Source organism: Ailuropoda melanoleuca, chromosome 3, assembly GCF_002007445.2.
Source record: "Ailuropoda melanoleuca isolate Jingjing chromosome 3, ASM200744v2, whole genome shotgun sequence".
NCBI lineage: Eukaryota > Metazoa > Chordata > Mammalia > Carnivora > Ursidae > Ailuropoda > Ailuropoda melanoleuca.
The window spans coordinates 16,694,013-16,711,247 of record NC_048220.1 but is presented as its reverse complement, the minus strand read 5'-3'; the positions used below and the strand labels follow the sequence as shown (position 1 = coordinate 16,711,247).

General features: G+C 42.7%; 1 protein-coding gene and 1 pseudogene across 1 annotated transcript; one reads left to right on the top strand and one right to left on the bottom strand.

Moving 5' to 3' along the window:
• Positions 1-4,491: 4,491 nt before the first annotated feature.
• Positions 4,492-5,386, top strand: LOC100473436 (annotated as a pseudogene).
• A 1,985-nt stretch (positions 5,387-7,371) lies between these two features.
• Positions 7,372-15,473, bottom strand: TEX43 (testis expressed 43). Its single transcript, XM_002918076.4, has 4 exons — positions 15,216-15,473; positions 14,371-14,479; positions 10,447-10,657; positions 7,372-7,541 (listed from the first exon to the last, which is right to left on the bottom strand). The coding sequence occupies exons 1-3, from the start codon at positions 15,308-15,310 to the stop codon at positions 10,448-10,450; spliced, it is 414 nt and encodes a 137-aa protein (XP_002918122.2). The 5' UTR covers positions 15,311-15,473; the 3' UTR covers positions 7,372-7,541; position 10,447.
• Positions 15,474-17,235: the final 1,762 nt, after the last annotated feature.

The window sequence follows — 17,235 nt, the reverse complement described above, 5'->3', positions numbered from 1 at the left end:
TCCTTAAGACACCCTATCTTTAAAGCTTGGAGATAACGTTGTTTTCTAAATAAATAAATAGTTCACTCCAGGAATTACTTTCTTTTTAATAATTGGAGAAGCAAGAGCTGGAGTGATTCACCAGGAGGAAATGTGAGTTAGCGACATGGTTAGAAATGCTATTCCTGCTTTCTGAAAAGCTCACACTCACACACTGGCTCGTAGCCTGTTGGGAATGCATCAGATCTGAGGTACCGCCCCGTTCATGAATTTTCATAAGGTAACAAAGCAGGTCGGATCTTGACCTTGGGTGCCTTATCTATTCTTTCCTAATTAGGCTATACTTTAACAACCGTCTCTGAAAGGGAAAATAGATTAGTCTCACTAAAGGGCATTCTTAAAATACTTCACCATAAAAAAAAAAAAAACCAGCACCTCTTGCTACTTCCCATACCTCACATTGATTTTTTTCCTCTTTGTATTGTGTTTTTTAGCTTTATGACTTTTCTTGGAGGTTAGAATGGTTCTCTCTAATAGCACCTTACTGACCTCATTTATAAAGTAACTACCAAGTGCACTGAACTCTTCCAGAACCTGTCTCTGCACGCACAAGCCTCTCTTGTGCCCTTCATCTGCACCAATAGAAACTGTGGAGAGGCCACTCCCTGTTCTCCATTCACATGGCTTTGATTCTAATCCTACATCACCTGGATGTATTTCCAAACAAGGGTCCCCATCTCTTAATCTCCAATCCATCCTTTGAATTATTGACAGATACATTTTTCTGAAACCCTATTTTGATCATGAACATAACTCTCCATAGTAATCTATTTCAATGCTTCATTTTAGGACTTCAAGTCTTCAATAAGCTGAATCCCTTTTCCTAAGACTCCCTTTTTTTTATTTCCCAATAGAAAACTCCTGGTCTGCTTAGAATATTCTCACCATCCCATAAACACAATGGCTTTTCCTTTCCTCGTTGGCTCTCTTCGTACTTTCCCCACATGTAGAAAGTTCTCTCTGGTTCTTTTCTGCTCACCTCTCACCCATTATTCAAACCTTGCAACTCCTGTAAGCAGAGAGAGTTAGGGGTCCCCAGGAAAAGCAGCTTTCTTGACGTAAGAAAAGTCATTTTAGGCCGCCAGCCATCTTGTGAAAGAATGTAAGACCAGTGACCTTGACTTGAACTCAGTCACCTTAAGATGACTTTTGCCCCAAATCCATGCTGCATTCCCCATTGTGCAAGTTCCTTCATGAATACGTATGTACCCTAAGCTTGAAACTTCCCCGATTTTGTTGTTTGGGGAGACCCTGCTTTGGGAAAGATCTCTGGCATTCTCCTTTACTTGTTGCAACTGAAATCCTTCCTTTTCCTTTTCCTTGGCATGGTTCTATCTTTTGGCTCTACACGCACCAAGAGGCAAACCCAGGTTTGGGTAACAGTCCTGGAATTCGTCCTGATTCCTTTCACTCTATAAAGCTTATCACTCCTCTGACAGGTGGCACCAGTCAAGGACTGGTCACCTAGCGATCACCTAGGATAAAATGCACATGTAATTGTTTGAGAAACTTAGAACGTGACCATGATCTTTGTCTTCCAGTATCAGGATGGGAAGGAGCCTTGCTGTACTTGCAAATAATTCATTAACTCCCCCAGGAACAGCAAAGGATGCACGAGTTTGTTACCCTGAGCAAAGAAAGGGCAGACTTGTCACAACTCATTGCTGGGGGAATTAAGCATGTCCTATGTGACTCACAGCAAGAAGATTCTTGGAAACTTGTGCCCACTGTCCTTGGACTTCACCCCATGTGCTGTTCCCCTTCACTGATTTCGCTCTGGGTAGCAGAACAGGCCATCTCCAAATAAATAACAACCATGAGTATAACCATCCACTGTTCTATGAGTCTTGCTAATGAATTACTGAACTTGGAGGTGGTCCTGGGGAACCTCCAACATGCAAGCCAAAGTTAGTGGAGGAATGGATAAAGACATTGTGGTGCATCCCTATGCTGGACTAGGACTCAGCAGTAAAGAATCATAAACCACCGATGCATGCCACGACTTGGATGGATCTCAACAGGATTACACTTAGAGAAGCCAAAGTTAGAGAGTTGCGTACTGTAGAATTCTATTAATATGATGTTCATGAAGTGACGAAATTACAATGTCAGGACATGGATCAGTAGTAGTTTTCCAGGGGAAAGGGGCGACTATCATGGGGTAATGTGAGAGAGTTTCTTTGTGGTGATGGAACAGTTCCGCATGCTGATGGTCAGGACGGTTAGCTGATTTCACAGAACGCTATACCCCTCCCTGTCCCTCACAAAAAGGAGTGCGTGTAAAAAGTGGTGAAATCCTAATAAATTCCATATCCCCATACCTGAGTTAATAGTGTTTTAACAAAATCAATTTCCTAGTTTTGAGCAATTACTACAGTTATGTAAGATATTATCATTGTGAGAGCTGAGTGAAGGGTGCATGGGAACTCTCTGTACTATTTTTACAAATTCTTGTGAGTCTGAGATAACGTCAAAATATAAACGCATTAACAGGAGAGAGAGAGAGAGAGAGAGAGAGTGTGTGTGTGTGTGTGTGTGTGTGTGTGTGTCTGTGTGTATTTGCCCAACCTTGCCAGAGGAGACAAGAAGTCTGTAGAGAAAAAACAGCATACTTTCTCCTCATGCTGCCAGACAGCAGAGAGGACTCCCTTTTGTTTAATAGCTGTTTATCTTTTCTCCATTTTTAAAAATGAGTTGCTAATTAAGTGTAGCAGGATATGCCATTCCCAAATATGTCACTTTGGCATAAGGATTATTTTGAGCTAAAGGCAATTGAGAAGATGTGAATACAGAAAAGCTCTCTGCCTTCCTACCACTTGCCTAAAACAGGAAATCCATTTGGAGTGGTGTCCCCATCTCCCCTATCTACCAGGGGACAGAAGTTAATCATCAGAGAAAACTCTACACCCTTACCAGCCCGGAGGAATCTCTATAACAAACCTTGCTTAAATTAGGCTTTATCTACCACTGATTTCTCCACATATTCCCTTCCCCCATGTGCAACTTCTATAAGCTCTAAGTCCTTTTGTTTTGTCGATTCTGTACAAAATTATTATTATTGTTCTTCCGTTAAGATGCTGTAAGATCCAAGTTCTAACCACCGTTTTGAGTTACTCATCACTGGGTACTCCCATTCGTGTACATGAAGCATGTGTTAATAACCTTCTGTTTGTTTTTGCCTTGTTACTCAGTCCTTTGTCAGTCTATTTTACATGGGCCCAGAAGAAGATCCTAGGAAGATATGTGAAAAAAGTTTAAAATTTCCTCCCCTACCCTCATCTTTTTCTTATTGATTTGAAGAAGCTCTTTATATATTCTGAATGGAAGTCTTCAGATTTATGCATTTCATCTTCTACCAATCTGTGACTCTTTCCTTGTCCACTCTTAATGGAGTCTTAGGATGAAAATAAGTTTTTAATTTTAATGATGTCCAACATTTCAATCGTTCCTTTATGGTTAGTGCTTTTATACCCAGTTTAAGCAATCTTTGTTCACTCCAAGTTCTTCAAGTCAAAGTTGTCTCTGCCCCAGAATATACTCTCCATGACCAGCTTCTGGTCCGGCACCGAAGACTCAGCACTCCATATTTGGTGGTGAAGAATGGCTCTTCTCTCACTGTTTTTAGTACATTCTGTTTTCAAAAGACAGGTCTGAAGGCTTTAGGAAGGGATGGTAATGACCCTCGTTAATACACTGTGTAGCACTAACACCCATCCATCAGAATGGGCTCTGATGGTGAACAGCCTGAACTAGTGATAGCAGAAGCATCATCACTGCTCGTAGGGAGTGAACGCCATTTACCCATAATCCGGATTCTCTAGGTCTCTATTAGCTGTATGGACGGTGGCTTTGATTACCTTTGGACAAACTATCATATTGAAGGACGGATTGGCTATAGCTATCTTCTTGCATAGCAGACCTTTCTAGAAAGATGTTCTTTAGAGTGTGGCCTGCACAATGTAAGCCTCACCTGGAAGCTTGTTAGAAACACAGATTCATGGGCCCCATCTCAGGCCACCTGAATCAGAATCTCTGGATGTGGGGCCCATAAATCTGAGCTTTAATACAATTTCCAGACAATACTGAGACATGCTAAATTTTAAGAACCATGGCAGCATAAAATTTCTTAGAGAAATAAACCAGCAACTTGACATTCGTCCCCCAAATTAAGTATCTGGCACCTAATATATGCTCAAGAAACGTTTGATGAACAAAATCAACAGGGTATGAATAAAAGCAGAAGCCTGAATAACAGACACCAACCACACTTAATCTTCTTGCTATTCAGATGTATTCAGTTGCCAGCATGTGTTCCCCATTCTCCAGTTATTAAAGCAAAGGTCTCTGAAAAAAGCAAGTCTATTTCACTTGTAATGAATACTTTTTTCTAAGAAATGAATTACAGATTTCAAGTGTGATAATTGGTTGGAATATTTTAAGGTCTTTGTGAGAACAACGCTGTTTTCTGAAATAGAGAATTCACATTTATATTAGACAAAAAGTGCAGTCCTCAGCTGTGGTCAAAGCTCTTTGTCGTGCTTCTTCTCTGAGAGAACACCCAATGGCAGAAGACGCTGGTGCTGTGGGGGGCCTGTGGTCAGTGTGTGAGGGCACGGAGCTCGCGGAACCAAGACCGAGGGCAGGGAGTGGATCCCCGTCACTAAGCGGAGCCGCCTGGTCAAGGACACGAAGATCAAGTCCCTAGAGGAGCTCTATTTCTTCTCCCTTCCCGTCAAGGCATCTGAGATCATTGACTTCTTCCTGAGGGCATCCCTCAAGGATAAGGTTTTGAAGAGCACGCCTGTGCAAAGCAGACCCATGCTGGCCAGTGGACCAGGTTCAAGGCATTCGTTGCCATCAGAGACTACAGAGGACACGTCGATCTGGATGTCAAGTGCTCCAAGGAGGTACCCACTCCATCCGTGGGGCCATCATCCTGGCCAAGCTTTCCATCATCCCCATGCCGCAAGGCTACTGAGGGAACAAGATCAGTAGGCCCCACGCTGTCCTAGGCAAGGTGGCGGGCCGCTGTGGCTCTGTGTTGGTGCGTCCCACCCCTGCCACCCAGAGGCACTGGCATTGTCTCAGCCCCTAGCCCAAGACACTACTGATGACGGCCCATATCGACGACCGCTACACCTCGGCCAGGAACACTGCCACTCTGGGCAACGTTGCCAAGGCTACTTTGGATGCCATCTCCAAGACCTCCAGCTATCTCGCCCCTGACCTCTGGAAAGAGACAGTGTTCACCAAGTCTCCCTCTGAGGGATTCACGGACCGTCTTGTAAAGACCCACACCAGAGTCTCTGTGCAGGGGACGCAGGCTCCAGCTGTGGCTACCACATAGTTTTTTGGTTTTGGTTGTTTTTGTTTTTTTTTTTACCACATAGTTTTATACAAGAAAAATAAAGTGAACTAAAGCTTGTTTTAAAAACAACAAAGTTTCTTTGTCTTGTGGTTTTGTTTTCTTGCTATTCAAGAGTTAAATTTTCCCCCTACGTAAAAATGGACTTCTTTTCGGGGCGCCTGGACGGCTGAGTCGGCTAAGTGTCCAACTCTTGATTTCAGCTCAGGTCAGGATCTCAGGGTGGTGAGATCCAGCCCCACACTGAGCCGTCTGTCGGGTTCCAGGCTGGGGGTGGAGCCTGCTTAGGATTCTTTCTCTTCCTCTTCCTCTGCCCCTCCCCCAACTCCCTCTCTTTAAAGAAAAAAAAAAAAGCTTTCTTTTCCTCTATGGTTAAGAAGTCCAGAGTCCACTGTTAACCCAGACAAATCATTTACAATGAAGTTATATCTTTATAATGGAGATGTTGACGTAATATAAACTTCTGGCAGTGCCGGAGGCGAAGTTCTATCAAGGACGACTACATATTCTTCCAAGGTTACTTCCCTGGAAGGTAAAATATTGCTTCGCAACAGCTTATTCAAAAGATAATGGTACATACACATGTACGGTTTTATCAAGATTGATTGATTATCTTAAAAATTATGTCCTTAGACTACCCAATAGCAAAACGCTGCCTGGGCATCCAGTATATATGTTGAGTTAGAGATACAGAATATTCCTTTGTTACACGTTTTATGGGAATCTAAGGAAGATGACTGTGAATCCATTACATTTTGGCCCCACCATTAACACGAAATTTCATAATTTGGAATCTAATGACTAATGAAATGAAGCAGGAAAACTAGTATTCCCCAAAAAGGGCAAAATGTATTGCACAAAAGCACATAAAGCCCTTTGACTACTGGGGTGGAGGGGGTGGGGGGGCTTAGGGTCAGGCGTGACACAAGGCTCTCCCAAGATCTGAGGTACCCTTTCCAGGGCCTCCTTAGGTCTCTCACTTAGCCATTCAATAAACATTCACTGGAAGTCTGCTCTGTGCAAAGCACTGAAGTAAAATCAAGGGGAAATACCAAGAGGATTAAGGCATGGTTTCTGTCCTTCAGGACATTTGTACAGGCAGAATAGTAATACAAAGTGCCATGGACGCCCAGAGCAAGGGACGATCACTTCCAACATGAGAGATACGAGAGTGAAGGCTTCATGGACAGAATACAGTTGGCTGGACTTCAAATGGATAGCTCAGTACATGGTTACATTAGACAGGGTAGGGGTGGGGAGAGGCTATATCCAGGACAAAGCACAGGCCATTCCCAGCAACGGTGGAGGGAAGCGACCTCAGAGCAAGGACAGTGAGTGCAAGCATGTGGGGTGGTAGTACGCGGGTCATGGGCAATAAGATAACCACCATTGCTCCTTTCACTGTCCTGGATGCCAGACACTCTACCGATGAAGATGACAGGGCTTGGATGGTGCTGTTCCTTATATAACATCATGCTCTGGTCTTCGGATCATTAACGGATGTGTTTGTGTGTGTGCGTGTGTGTGGTCAAGTAGACATATCAGAAAGCTTACCATTTCATCCTTTTCAAGTGTATAGGTCCAGGGGCATTGAGTACATTCACACTGCTATGCAGCCATCACCACCATCCAGCTCCAGAACTTTCCATGAATGCTTTTTGAGCAGGAGCATGAAGGAATCACAGAGGGCATTAGCAAAATTGCTCTCGTAGCACCTCGCAGGACCGCCTGAGCTGTCCTCACATATTTATGGGGAAGGTGACAGATGGGACAGGAACACATGAGGTGGTTATTGTAAGTCAGTTGGTGCACTTTTTCCCCAGGATAGAAAGAGGGGATAGCCGTGTCTACACCACTACCCACCTACAAGGACAGATGTGACTGAACGGTTTGGTCGGGGAGGGGAGCAGAAGTCTAAAGTGATTTCTGAGACCCAGAAAACTGAGAATATGGACATATTATTCATTTATGATATTTATCAGTATTAGATAATTTCAGGAAGAGGCAAGGCCAGGAGAAAAAAGTAGGCCCAAAATGAAAAGAGCAGGGAAGATGAGACATTCCTCTGATGAATTTGAGACTCTGGGTGAGACAATTACTTGAATTATGCAGCTTGGAGTAGGAATTCCAGCTTAGCCTGTAAAAGAGATTAGAGGCGTGAATTTTTTGGTTTTCTCTGAGGCGAGAATATTTGAAACCAAAATGGCACGTGAAATATGTTCCTCTTCTTGGGGGGAAAAAAAAAGAAAAGGAAAATGTTTTTATTCTCATTTTCAGGGAATTTCTATTTCCTGAATTCACTATATTTTTCCTCCCAGAAAAAGCTGCTTTGCAACTAAGTCAGCCATTGTTGCTAAAATTTAACTGGCAATCTAACCCATGTGCCCATTCACAGGCCTAAAAAAAATACATATGAGGTATTTAGTGCCATGCTAAGGACTTTACAAGTAATCTAATAGACTATTTTCAACTACCCTCTGAACCATCTATCCTAGCCCCATTTTCCAGATGGGAAAGTGAATGACGGGCGCTCGAGACGTGGAGCTTGCTTCAAGCCACACGGTAAGTAGCAAAGACAGAATATAGCCCAAGTCCACCTAACTATAAAGCCCATACTTTCTAAAGCACTTCCCTGATGGCTTTTAATTTGTCCCTAGAAAACGTATGTTTTCCTGTTTAAATGCATACTCCCTTGTTTTCTCTTTTTCTACTTTCAATATTTTACATATCATATAAAATTCCTCTGTGACTCTGCAAAGTGCTGGGTATTAATGGGGTTAGTCCTCGGGGCTCAAGTTCCCCTTTGTTGATAAAATAGTTTGGAAATGTGTTACAGAGGCACGGAAGAATTTTTCTCTCAAACTTCTGTAATATCATAATATCTCCAACAGGTAAAGACAGTTTTCATTCATTAAATAAACAAACATGTTTTTAAAAATTGGTTTTTCTTGAGCAATGCAACAGAGACCTCTTCTGGTCAAGAAGCAGAAGTCTTAGGTGGAGAACCAACCGGGAAAAAGGGCGGAAAGAAGATGAAACATGAAACAGGTTTTGCGTAAGAGTTGGTATTGACTTTGGGGCTCGAACTCTGACAAGCAGAACAGAGAGAGGGATGCTCCCACACATAGGGAGCAGTGTGTACAGAAGTGGAAGTGTTCCTTCTTTTCTGATGATAAAATACGTACTTAATGTAGATAAGTTATAAAGATTCAAAGATATAAATAAGAATCATTCATAACTGTACTGTCCAGAAATTATACTATATAAACATTTTGATACACTGGCTTTCTGCATTGTTTTCTGGTGACATACATTCTTTTTTGTCCACAAAACTGCATAAATCCAATGTTTTATCACACCTATTTTTTCATATTATTATTATATTTTGGTAGGCTCCACTAGGCATGGAGCCCAACATGGGGCTTGAACTCATGACCCTAATATCAAGACCTGAACTGAGCTCTAGAGTCAGACGCTTAACCTACTGAGCTACCCAGGTGTCCCTTTCCATATGTTTCAGAGAAGAAAAAGATGTATTCCAATAGCCAGGCTTCTGTTGATAAATCATGTAAAAGCCAGAGGAGTTGCAATGAATACTTTTATATGGTCTCCAAATAGGGCCCCCGTTAACGCACTGAGATGCCCGGTGAGTGGATTGCTGGCTACATTCCAGCTGCTGCTTATCTCCCGCACCAGACTCCCCTTCTTTAACTCTTTCTGAATGTACAAGCCAATGGCAGTAAGTACATTCACCTTGTCGTGCAACTGTCTGTCTCCAGAACTTTTTTGTTATTTCAAACTCAAACTCTGTACTCATTAAACAGCAACCCTATTCCCCCTTCCTCTGCAGGTTTTGGTAACTCCTACCCTTTCTTTCTCTAGGAATTTGATTATTCTAGATATCTCATATAAGAGGAATTATACAATTTTTGTTCTTTTGTGTGTGGCTTATTCATTTAGCATAATATTTTCAAGATTCCTCCATGTTGCAGCACGTATCAGAATTTCACAATATTTTATGGCTGAAAAATATTCCATTTCGTTCATATACCATGTTTTGTTTATGTATTCATCTGTCATTGGACACTTGAGTTGTTTCCACATTTTGGCTATTGTGAATAATGTTGTTAGGAACATTGACACACAAATATCTGTGTCAAGTCCCTGTTCTCAATTCTTTTTTTTTTTTTTTTAAGATTTTTTTTTTAAAGTAATCTCTGCACCCAGCATGGGACTGGAACCCACAACCCCAAAAACCCTTCCCCCCCCCCCCCGCCCCCGCCTTCAATTCTTTTGGGCATATACCTAGAAATGGAAATGCTGGATCCTAAGGTAATTCTATGTTTAATTGCTTGAGAAACCACTATACCCTCTTCCACAGTGGTGCACCATTTTGTATATGGTCATTTTTAGGTTAAATTATGCTCCTCCGTTCTTTGCTACAGGAAACTGATACTTAGATACACTGAACATAATACAAAAAAAAAAAACACAAAAAAATCTTCAGCTGAAATTGTGCGGTGGATCAGAGAGATATCTGCCAAACACTTCAAATTACCATGTGGCATAGTTGCCAGGACCCACAGCCTGGATGAGGGAAGGTGTGTTGGTGAGGGGGGGCAGATAGATAGTGTTGGGGCAGGCAGAAAAGCAGCAGAAATAATTCCACATCCTGCCACTCTTTCTCAGTGTGGCTCATCTGACCCTGAGTTTTGGAGGTGATGAACAACAAAGGAGCGAGGAGAAGAGAAAGAGCAGCACAATGAGGATAGGTGGTTGGACTGGATCCATCAGTTAAATGTCCTAACTATTTGGTGTGAAATTAATTTCACTGAGAGTTTGCCTTGCTCCCCCACTTCATCGCCAATGTTCTCAGAGCCTGTTTGCTTTCAGAAACTTTTATAATGGATCGAGAGTACAACTGACTTGCAGCCTTTAAAAACAGTGAATCTGTAGGTGAAATACAATTGTACAATGGCCTTAAATTTGTGGGGAGAGAAAGAGATTGAGAGTGAAATACTCCAACACTTTATTCTTCTAACCTCAGACCAGTCGCCTCCTGAAGCCATGGGAGATCACAGTGCTTTGGTATCTGGAGAGCGGTGAATGCAGAGGCATATCTGCAATTTTTATTTCTGGCGGGCCTTTCTTCAGGACAACCTCCCGATCTTCCCCATGGCAAAGCCTTTCGCTGTGATTCAAAAACAGAGAGTCTTCTAAAGGGCCAGCGTGGATCCCACACACTTCTGCACGCTAAGGGGGAAAAAGATCCCACTGTAATTCACACCAAACAGCACTTGATTAGATGAGGATTGAGATTCCCCAGTAGTTTTTCCTACTACCCCTGTTGAGAAGGAAGGTTTAGGGGGGCCTGGGGGGCTCAGTTAAGCACCCGACTCCTGGTTTTCAGGTCAGGTCATGGGCTCAAGGTCTTGGGGTTCAACCCTGCGATGGGCTTTGCACTGCCTCCCTCTCCCTCTGCCCCATCCCCTGAGCGCACGTGCTCTCTCTTTCTCTCTCTCTTAAATAAATACATACATATATAAAATCTTTTTTTTTAAAAAAAGGAAGGTCTAGTGGACACAACACTATAACATCCCTTTTTTATTTTTATTTTATTATTTTTTTAGATTTTTCTTTGTTATTTATTTGAGAGAGAGAGAAAGAGGAGGGGGAGGAGCAGAGGGAGAGGGCTGAGCAGGGAGCCCAATGTAGGGCTCAATCCCAGGAACCTGAGATCATGACCTGAGCTGAAGTCAGACGCTTAGCTGACTGAGCCACCCAGGCACCTCAATATCCCCTTTTTTAAAGGCGATGGTTTCTAGCTAGTGTCTGGACCACCAGGAAGAGTGGTGTGGAGTGCTGACTAACCATGTAGTTCTTCAGTGCTTATGTGACCTTGTACAAGTCACTTACCCTGCTGTGAGACTCGGTTTTCTCAAATATGTAAAGGGTATTAGTCAAGGATTCTTTGAGTGTTGAATAAAACATTATATGTGAATGAAAAGACTTTGGCCAACTACAAAGTATTAGATCAATATCCACTATGCCGCTGCCATGGCAACTGCCTGGAGAGATAGCAGCCACTCGAGCTACTGTCTTACATATGCATCTATGTCTGGTTCTTGGGTTCTGCTGAATCACACTCTGGGGGAGCGGGTCTTGGGGTGCAGCCCCATCTCCACTATGCTGTGTTCTCACTGTGATGTTGTTACATAGTTACATCCTCTCCAGCAGGAAAAATGGTGAAGGTAAGTAGAAGGAAGAAAGCACAGCTAGCATTCACCCAGGGTACATTCATTTCATTCAGTTCTCACTTAGATTTTCTTTTCTTTTTTTTTTAAGACTTTGTATTTAGGGGGCGCTTAGGTGGTGTAGTCGTTAAGCGTCTGCCTTCGGCTCAGGGCATGATCCCGGCGTTCTGGGATCAAGCCCCACATCAGGCTCCTCTGCTGGGAGCCTGCTTCTTCCTCTCCCACTCCCCCTGCTTGTGTTCTCTCTCTCGCTGGCTGTCTCTGTCTGTCAAATAAATAAATAAAATCTTTAAAAAAAAAAGAGTTTGTATTTAGGGACACCTGGGTGGCTCCCCACATCGGGCTCCCTGCTCAGCGGGGAGTCTGCTTCTCCTTCTGCCTCCCGCTCCCCACCTCTCTCTTTCAAATGTTTATTTATTTGAGAGAGAGAGAGAGGGAGCCCATGCATGCGTACCCATGAGTGGAGGGAAAGGGCTCCATCCCAGGACCCCAGGATCATGACCTGAGCTGAGGGCAGACTCTTAACTGACTGAGCCACCCAGGAGGCCCTCACTTTTTAATTTTCATTTTTACTCTGTCAGGGAGAATTTCCTCTACACCAATCACTAATTTTATTTTTTCAATTGTTAGGAACACTGTCATCTAAATTGCACAAGTGAAACGGTATGAGAAAATTATGCCAGATTACAGCTCTCAAGAGTGAGGTCAAGATGCATTCAAAACAGTTTTTCGTTATTGACTTCAGCTCGAAGTTTATACAACCTGTAGTTCCAGCAACTGAAAAAGATAAAGTCAGTACTAATATTGTCACCATGCTCACGCTAATGAGGACGCGAAAAATGACCTGACAAGCTGTTGAATTACAAGAAATACAGCCCATTATTAAGCCTGCAGAGAAGTCTTAATAACCAGAAAAATGTGATGTTTTGAGTCTTGATTTCCTCCATGTTATATTTGTTTTCAAAAGATCGGATAAAAGTACATACAAAAATAATCATCTCAGGACAAAACAGCTTCATTTACTGTATTGTTTATAGTTTATAAGAAAATAAGCCATATTTTTGTGATATATTTCATATATCATATGATACTCATATTTTATTATATTATCTCTTGGTAAAGTATATTCTTATTCAAGCTTAATTCCTTAGCTGTTAGAAATTTGCAAATCTGTGCAAACCCATTTCTTTCTAGGAATCCTAATTTGAAATCTGATTATTGAAGTCTGATTATTACAATAGATTCTATTCTACTTTTTTAAAAAGAGATTTTATTTATTTATCTTAGAGACAGAGAGCTCTCGTGAGCAGGGGCAGAGGCAAAGGGAGAGAGACTCCCAAGCAGACTCCGCATGGAGCACAGAGCCATCCTGGGGCTTATCTCAGAAGCCTAAGACCACAGCCCCAGACGGAATCAAGAGTTGAAGGCTTGGGGCGCCTGGGTGGCACAGAGGCTAAGCGTCTGCCTTTGGCTCAGGGTGTGATCCCGGTGTTATGGGATCGAGCCCCACATCAGGCTCCTCTGCTATGAGCCTGCTTCTTCCTTCTCCCACTCCCTGCTTGTGTTCCCTCTCTCGCTGGCTGTCTCTATCTCTGTCGCATAAATAAATAAAATCTTTAAAAAAAAAAAAAAGAGTTGAAGGCTTGACCGGCTGAACCACCCTCTATTCTCCTTTGAAGAAACGACTTACCTTTACACAAGTGATCAGTCCAACTACATTTGGAAAATGTTCTGAAATGACTGACTGAAGGGCAGCAAGTCTTACCTGTAAATCTAGCCAAACTGTTCCCTTAGCTCTCTACCCATATCTACGCAATGTGGCTTTAAAAACGCATACTCTGTACTACAGCTTTAATATTGATGGCACATTTCATTAATATTAATTCTTTTTAAAAATATGTATTTATTTTAGAGAGAGAGGGAGGGAGCAAGCGTGAGGAGGGGCCCAGGGAGAGAAGTGCATCTTAAGCTGGCTTTTCGTTGAGTGTGGAGCCTGGGGGTGGGGGGCTCAGTCCCACGACCCTGAGATCATGACCTGAGCTGAAATCAAGAGCCTGATGCTTAGCCAACTGAGCCACCCAGGAGCCCCAGTGAAGTTAATTCTTAACTGCGAGTTGGCATTATGTGGAGAGAAAGGCAGACAGTTCTGAAATCTTTGGGTGTATCTATTTTAAGTCATCTTTGGACTTGAATATTTGAATAGATGTTGCTATTTAACTCCTTCTTGCAAGTTTATGTGAAAGTGCATCAACTAGTTTATAGTTTTTGTCAGACAACTGAATGGCAGTTACCAGGGCCTAGAGGAGGGAGAAATGGGGAAACATAGGTCAGAGGGCAGAAACTTTCAGTTGTAAGACCAAGTTCTGAAGATCTAATGTTCAGCCTAGTAACTACAGCTAATAACACAGTATTGTATACTTGAAAGTTGCAGAGAGGAGATCTTAAGCTCACCAGAAGAAAAAATGAGTTAATTATGTGAAGTGATGAATGTGTTGATAATCTTGATTCTGGTAATTATTCTAGTGTGTATGTTTATCAAGTCATCACGTTGCCTACTTTAAATACATACGTTTATTATTCCCAATAAAGCTGGAAAAAATAAATATAAATTTAAAAATAGCTTTTGTATAGTTATATATATTTATTCATATAGATATTAAATTATACTATTTAACTATGAATTTTTCATTATGAACATATATAGGAAAATACCTTCAGATTCATATTCCTGAATTTCATGTTTTCTTTCCAAGGCATAATGTAACGTCTTGGGATCATCCCTTGCTTTAATGAAAACCGTGGCAAATGAACCTCATTACACCTGAAGATTAGAAAGACACGAAGGAAGGATATCTGGTGAGTCCAAGACAATCGTTTTAGCATTATTCATGTGTTGTGTCCACGATGTTTGGATCCCCCAGCTGCAGGACAGAGAGCTATGACATTGTTTGAGGCTCATCTAATAATGAACCCATTAAAACTCCAAGTCTCACCAAGATCAAGAGTCCAGCCTAGGATGCCTGGGTGGCACAGCGGTTAAGCGTCTGGCTTGGGCTCAGGGCGTGATCCCGGCGTTATGGAATCAAGCCCCGCGTCAGGCTCCCCCGCTATGAGCCTGCTTCTTCCTCTCCCACTCCCCCTGCTTGTGTTCCCTCTCTCGCTGGCTGTCTCTATCTCTGTCGAATAAATACATAAATCTTTAAAAAAAAAAAAAAGTCCAGCCTAGATCTGTACCTCCACCTGCATGCTGTCTTTACAACTTGCTTGCAGTGTTCATTTAATTTGACACTAAGGGAGAAGTCAGCACACCATGATTTGCCCCAGGCCCTCCCATGACTGAAGAAGTCTCTGACCAGCCCCAAACCACAGCTTCTGAATTGAGTACCTGCTTTCAACTCAGGGCAGACTCAGCCCGCCCATTGTTTCCCCCTAGAACATCAAGCTTTCTAGATAGATGTCAAGGGAAGCACAAAATGTTTGTCCTCATCTGTGTACCTCCCAGATGGCAAACAAAACACGTTTTAAAACCCCCAAACCCAGAACCCTCGAGTCCTCACTTATTAGAAGGCTTATATGAACTCTCATCCGAACAGCTGTTGGCAAGCTTAGGTAAGATAGGACAAGTGTCTTTCCCTGAAGCCATCACTGCCATCACTGCTAGAAGTTCTCTTCTAGAACTTTACTCACTCCTCTAATTATGATGACATCGTTGCCTCAGAGAGAACAGTCTTGCTAACTTCATAGCAAGCCCCGAGCAGTTACATCAGCAGTTGATTAAGAATGTAGAGCTTGTGGGGGGCGGGGGGGGGCGCCTGGGTGGCTCAGGTCATGATCTCAGGGTTCTGGGATTGAGCCCCAGGTCGGGCTCTCCACTCAGTGGGAAGCATGCTTTTCCCTCTCTCTCTGCCTGCTGCTCCCTCTGCTTGTGTTATCTTTCTCTGAAATAAATAAATAAAAATTAAAAAAAATAAAAACAAATAGAATGTAGAGCTTAAAGGGTGTCTGGCTGGTTCAGTTGAAAGAGCGCATGATTTTGATCTTGGGGTCGTGAGTTCAAGCCTCATATGGGCTGTAGGCATTAAATAAACAAAACGTAAAAACATATTTTTTAAAAATATGGAGCTTAGAGCTATTTTTAGTGTTTTTTAATACCCCTATGGCTAAAACATCATTCTTATCATGAACAATTAAAAAAATGAGAATGCTTGTGGACATGTAACAAATTTTTTTTAAAAGATTTATTTATTTGAGAGAGAGTACAAGCAAGTAGAGTGGCAGGCAGAGGGAGAGGGAGAAGCAGACTCCCTACTGAGCAGAGCCCAACGTGGGACTTGATCCCAGGACCCCAGGATCATGGCCTGAGCTGAAGGCAGATGCTTAACCTACTGAACCACCCAGGTTCCCCATATTACAAATTTGACACAAACGTGCTAGATAACATTTTGGACTATGCAATTATTATTCACAAAGTACCCCTTCATATTAACATTCTGTATTTGTCCTTAGCTGATTGTCCTATTTATATACTGCACATGCTGGATGTCTTATTTACGTTTCACCATCCATTGCTTAGACACACCCTTTAAGAGTGGAAATCAAGTATGTCTAAACCCGAAATCAATCTAACCCATTTATCCCCTAGGATTTGAGTTACACTGCAGAGTATTTGAGATTATAAAAGCTCACTGAATACATGGAGTGTGTCTTACAAGTGCGAATGACACTCACATCACCATGAGAGGTGGAGGGTTATCGTGTCAATCCCATAGCCAGCGAGCACAAAGAAGTTAGGCTGAGCCGCAAGAATTACTGCCAGATACAATTAACTCAGTATATACCTAACCATAGTTTGGATAGACATTTTCCTTTTTTTTTTTTTTTTTTAAGATTTTATTTATTTGACAGGAAGAGAGAGATAAGAGGGAGACAGAGACAGGGACAGAGAGAGAGCACAAGCAGTGGGAGCAGCAGGCAGGGGGAGAGGGAGAAGCAGACTCCCTACTGAGCAAGGAGCCCAACGCGGGGCTCAATCCCAGGACTCTACTCTGAGATCATGACCTGAGCCAAAGGCGGACGCTTAACCAACTGAGCTGCCCAGGAGCGGCTTTTTTTTTTTTTTTAAGTAATCTCCTCGCCCAACATGGGGCTTGAATTCATGGGTCCCAGGATCAAGAGTCACACATTCTACCAACTGAACCAGCCAGGCGTCCCTGGATAGACATTTCTAGATGTAGATGGGCAGAAAGCTTTAAAGACGAGTAATTTTAATGTAAAGAACCTTAAAAACTGAAGTGTTGGGGAGGACTCCGGGCTCTGGCCTGTGCCCCATTGGGACCCTCACTCCATTCAGACCAGGTCATTTGGCCTCTGGAGCATGTCTTGGAGAAGACCATGAACCCCAAAACTCTGCGAAGTCTTGAGAGGACATACCATCTCCCCCAGTAGGATGCAGAAGTTCGCCACCAGTCGTGGGAATCATTGTTAAGCAAAACTACAGAAGTGTACAGAGACGTGGAGAAATGCCTTCAGGGGATCTGGCCATGGGCGTACATGGGGGGCTGGTGGTGAGTGAGGACA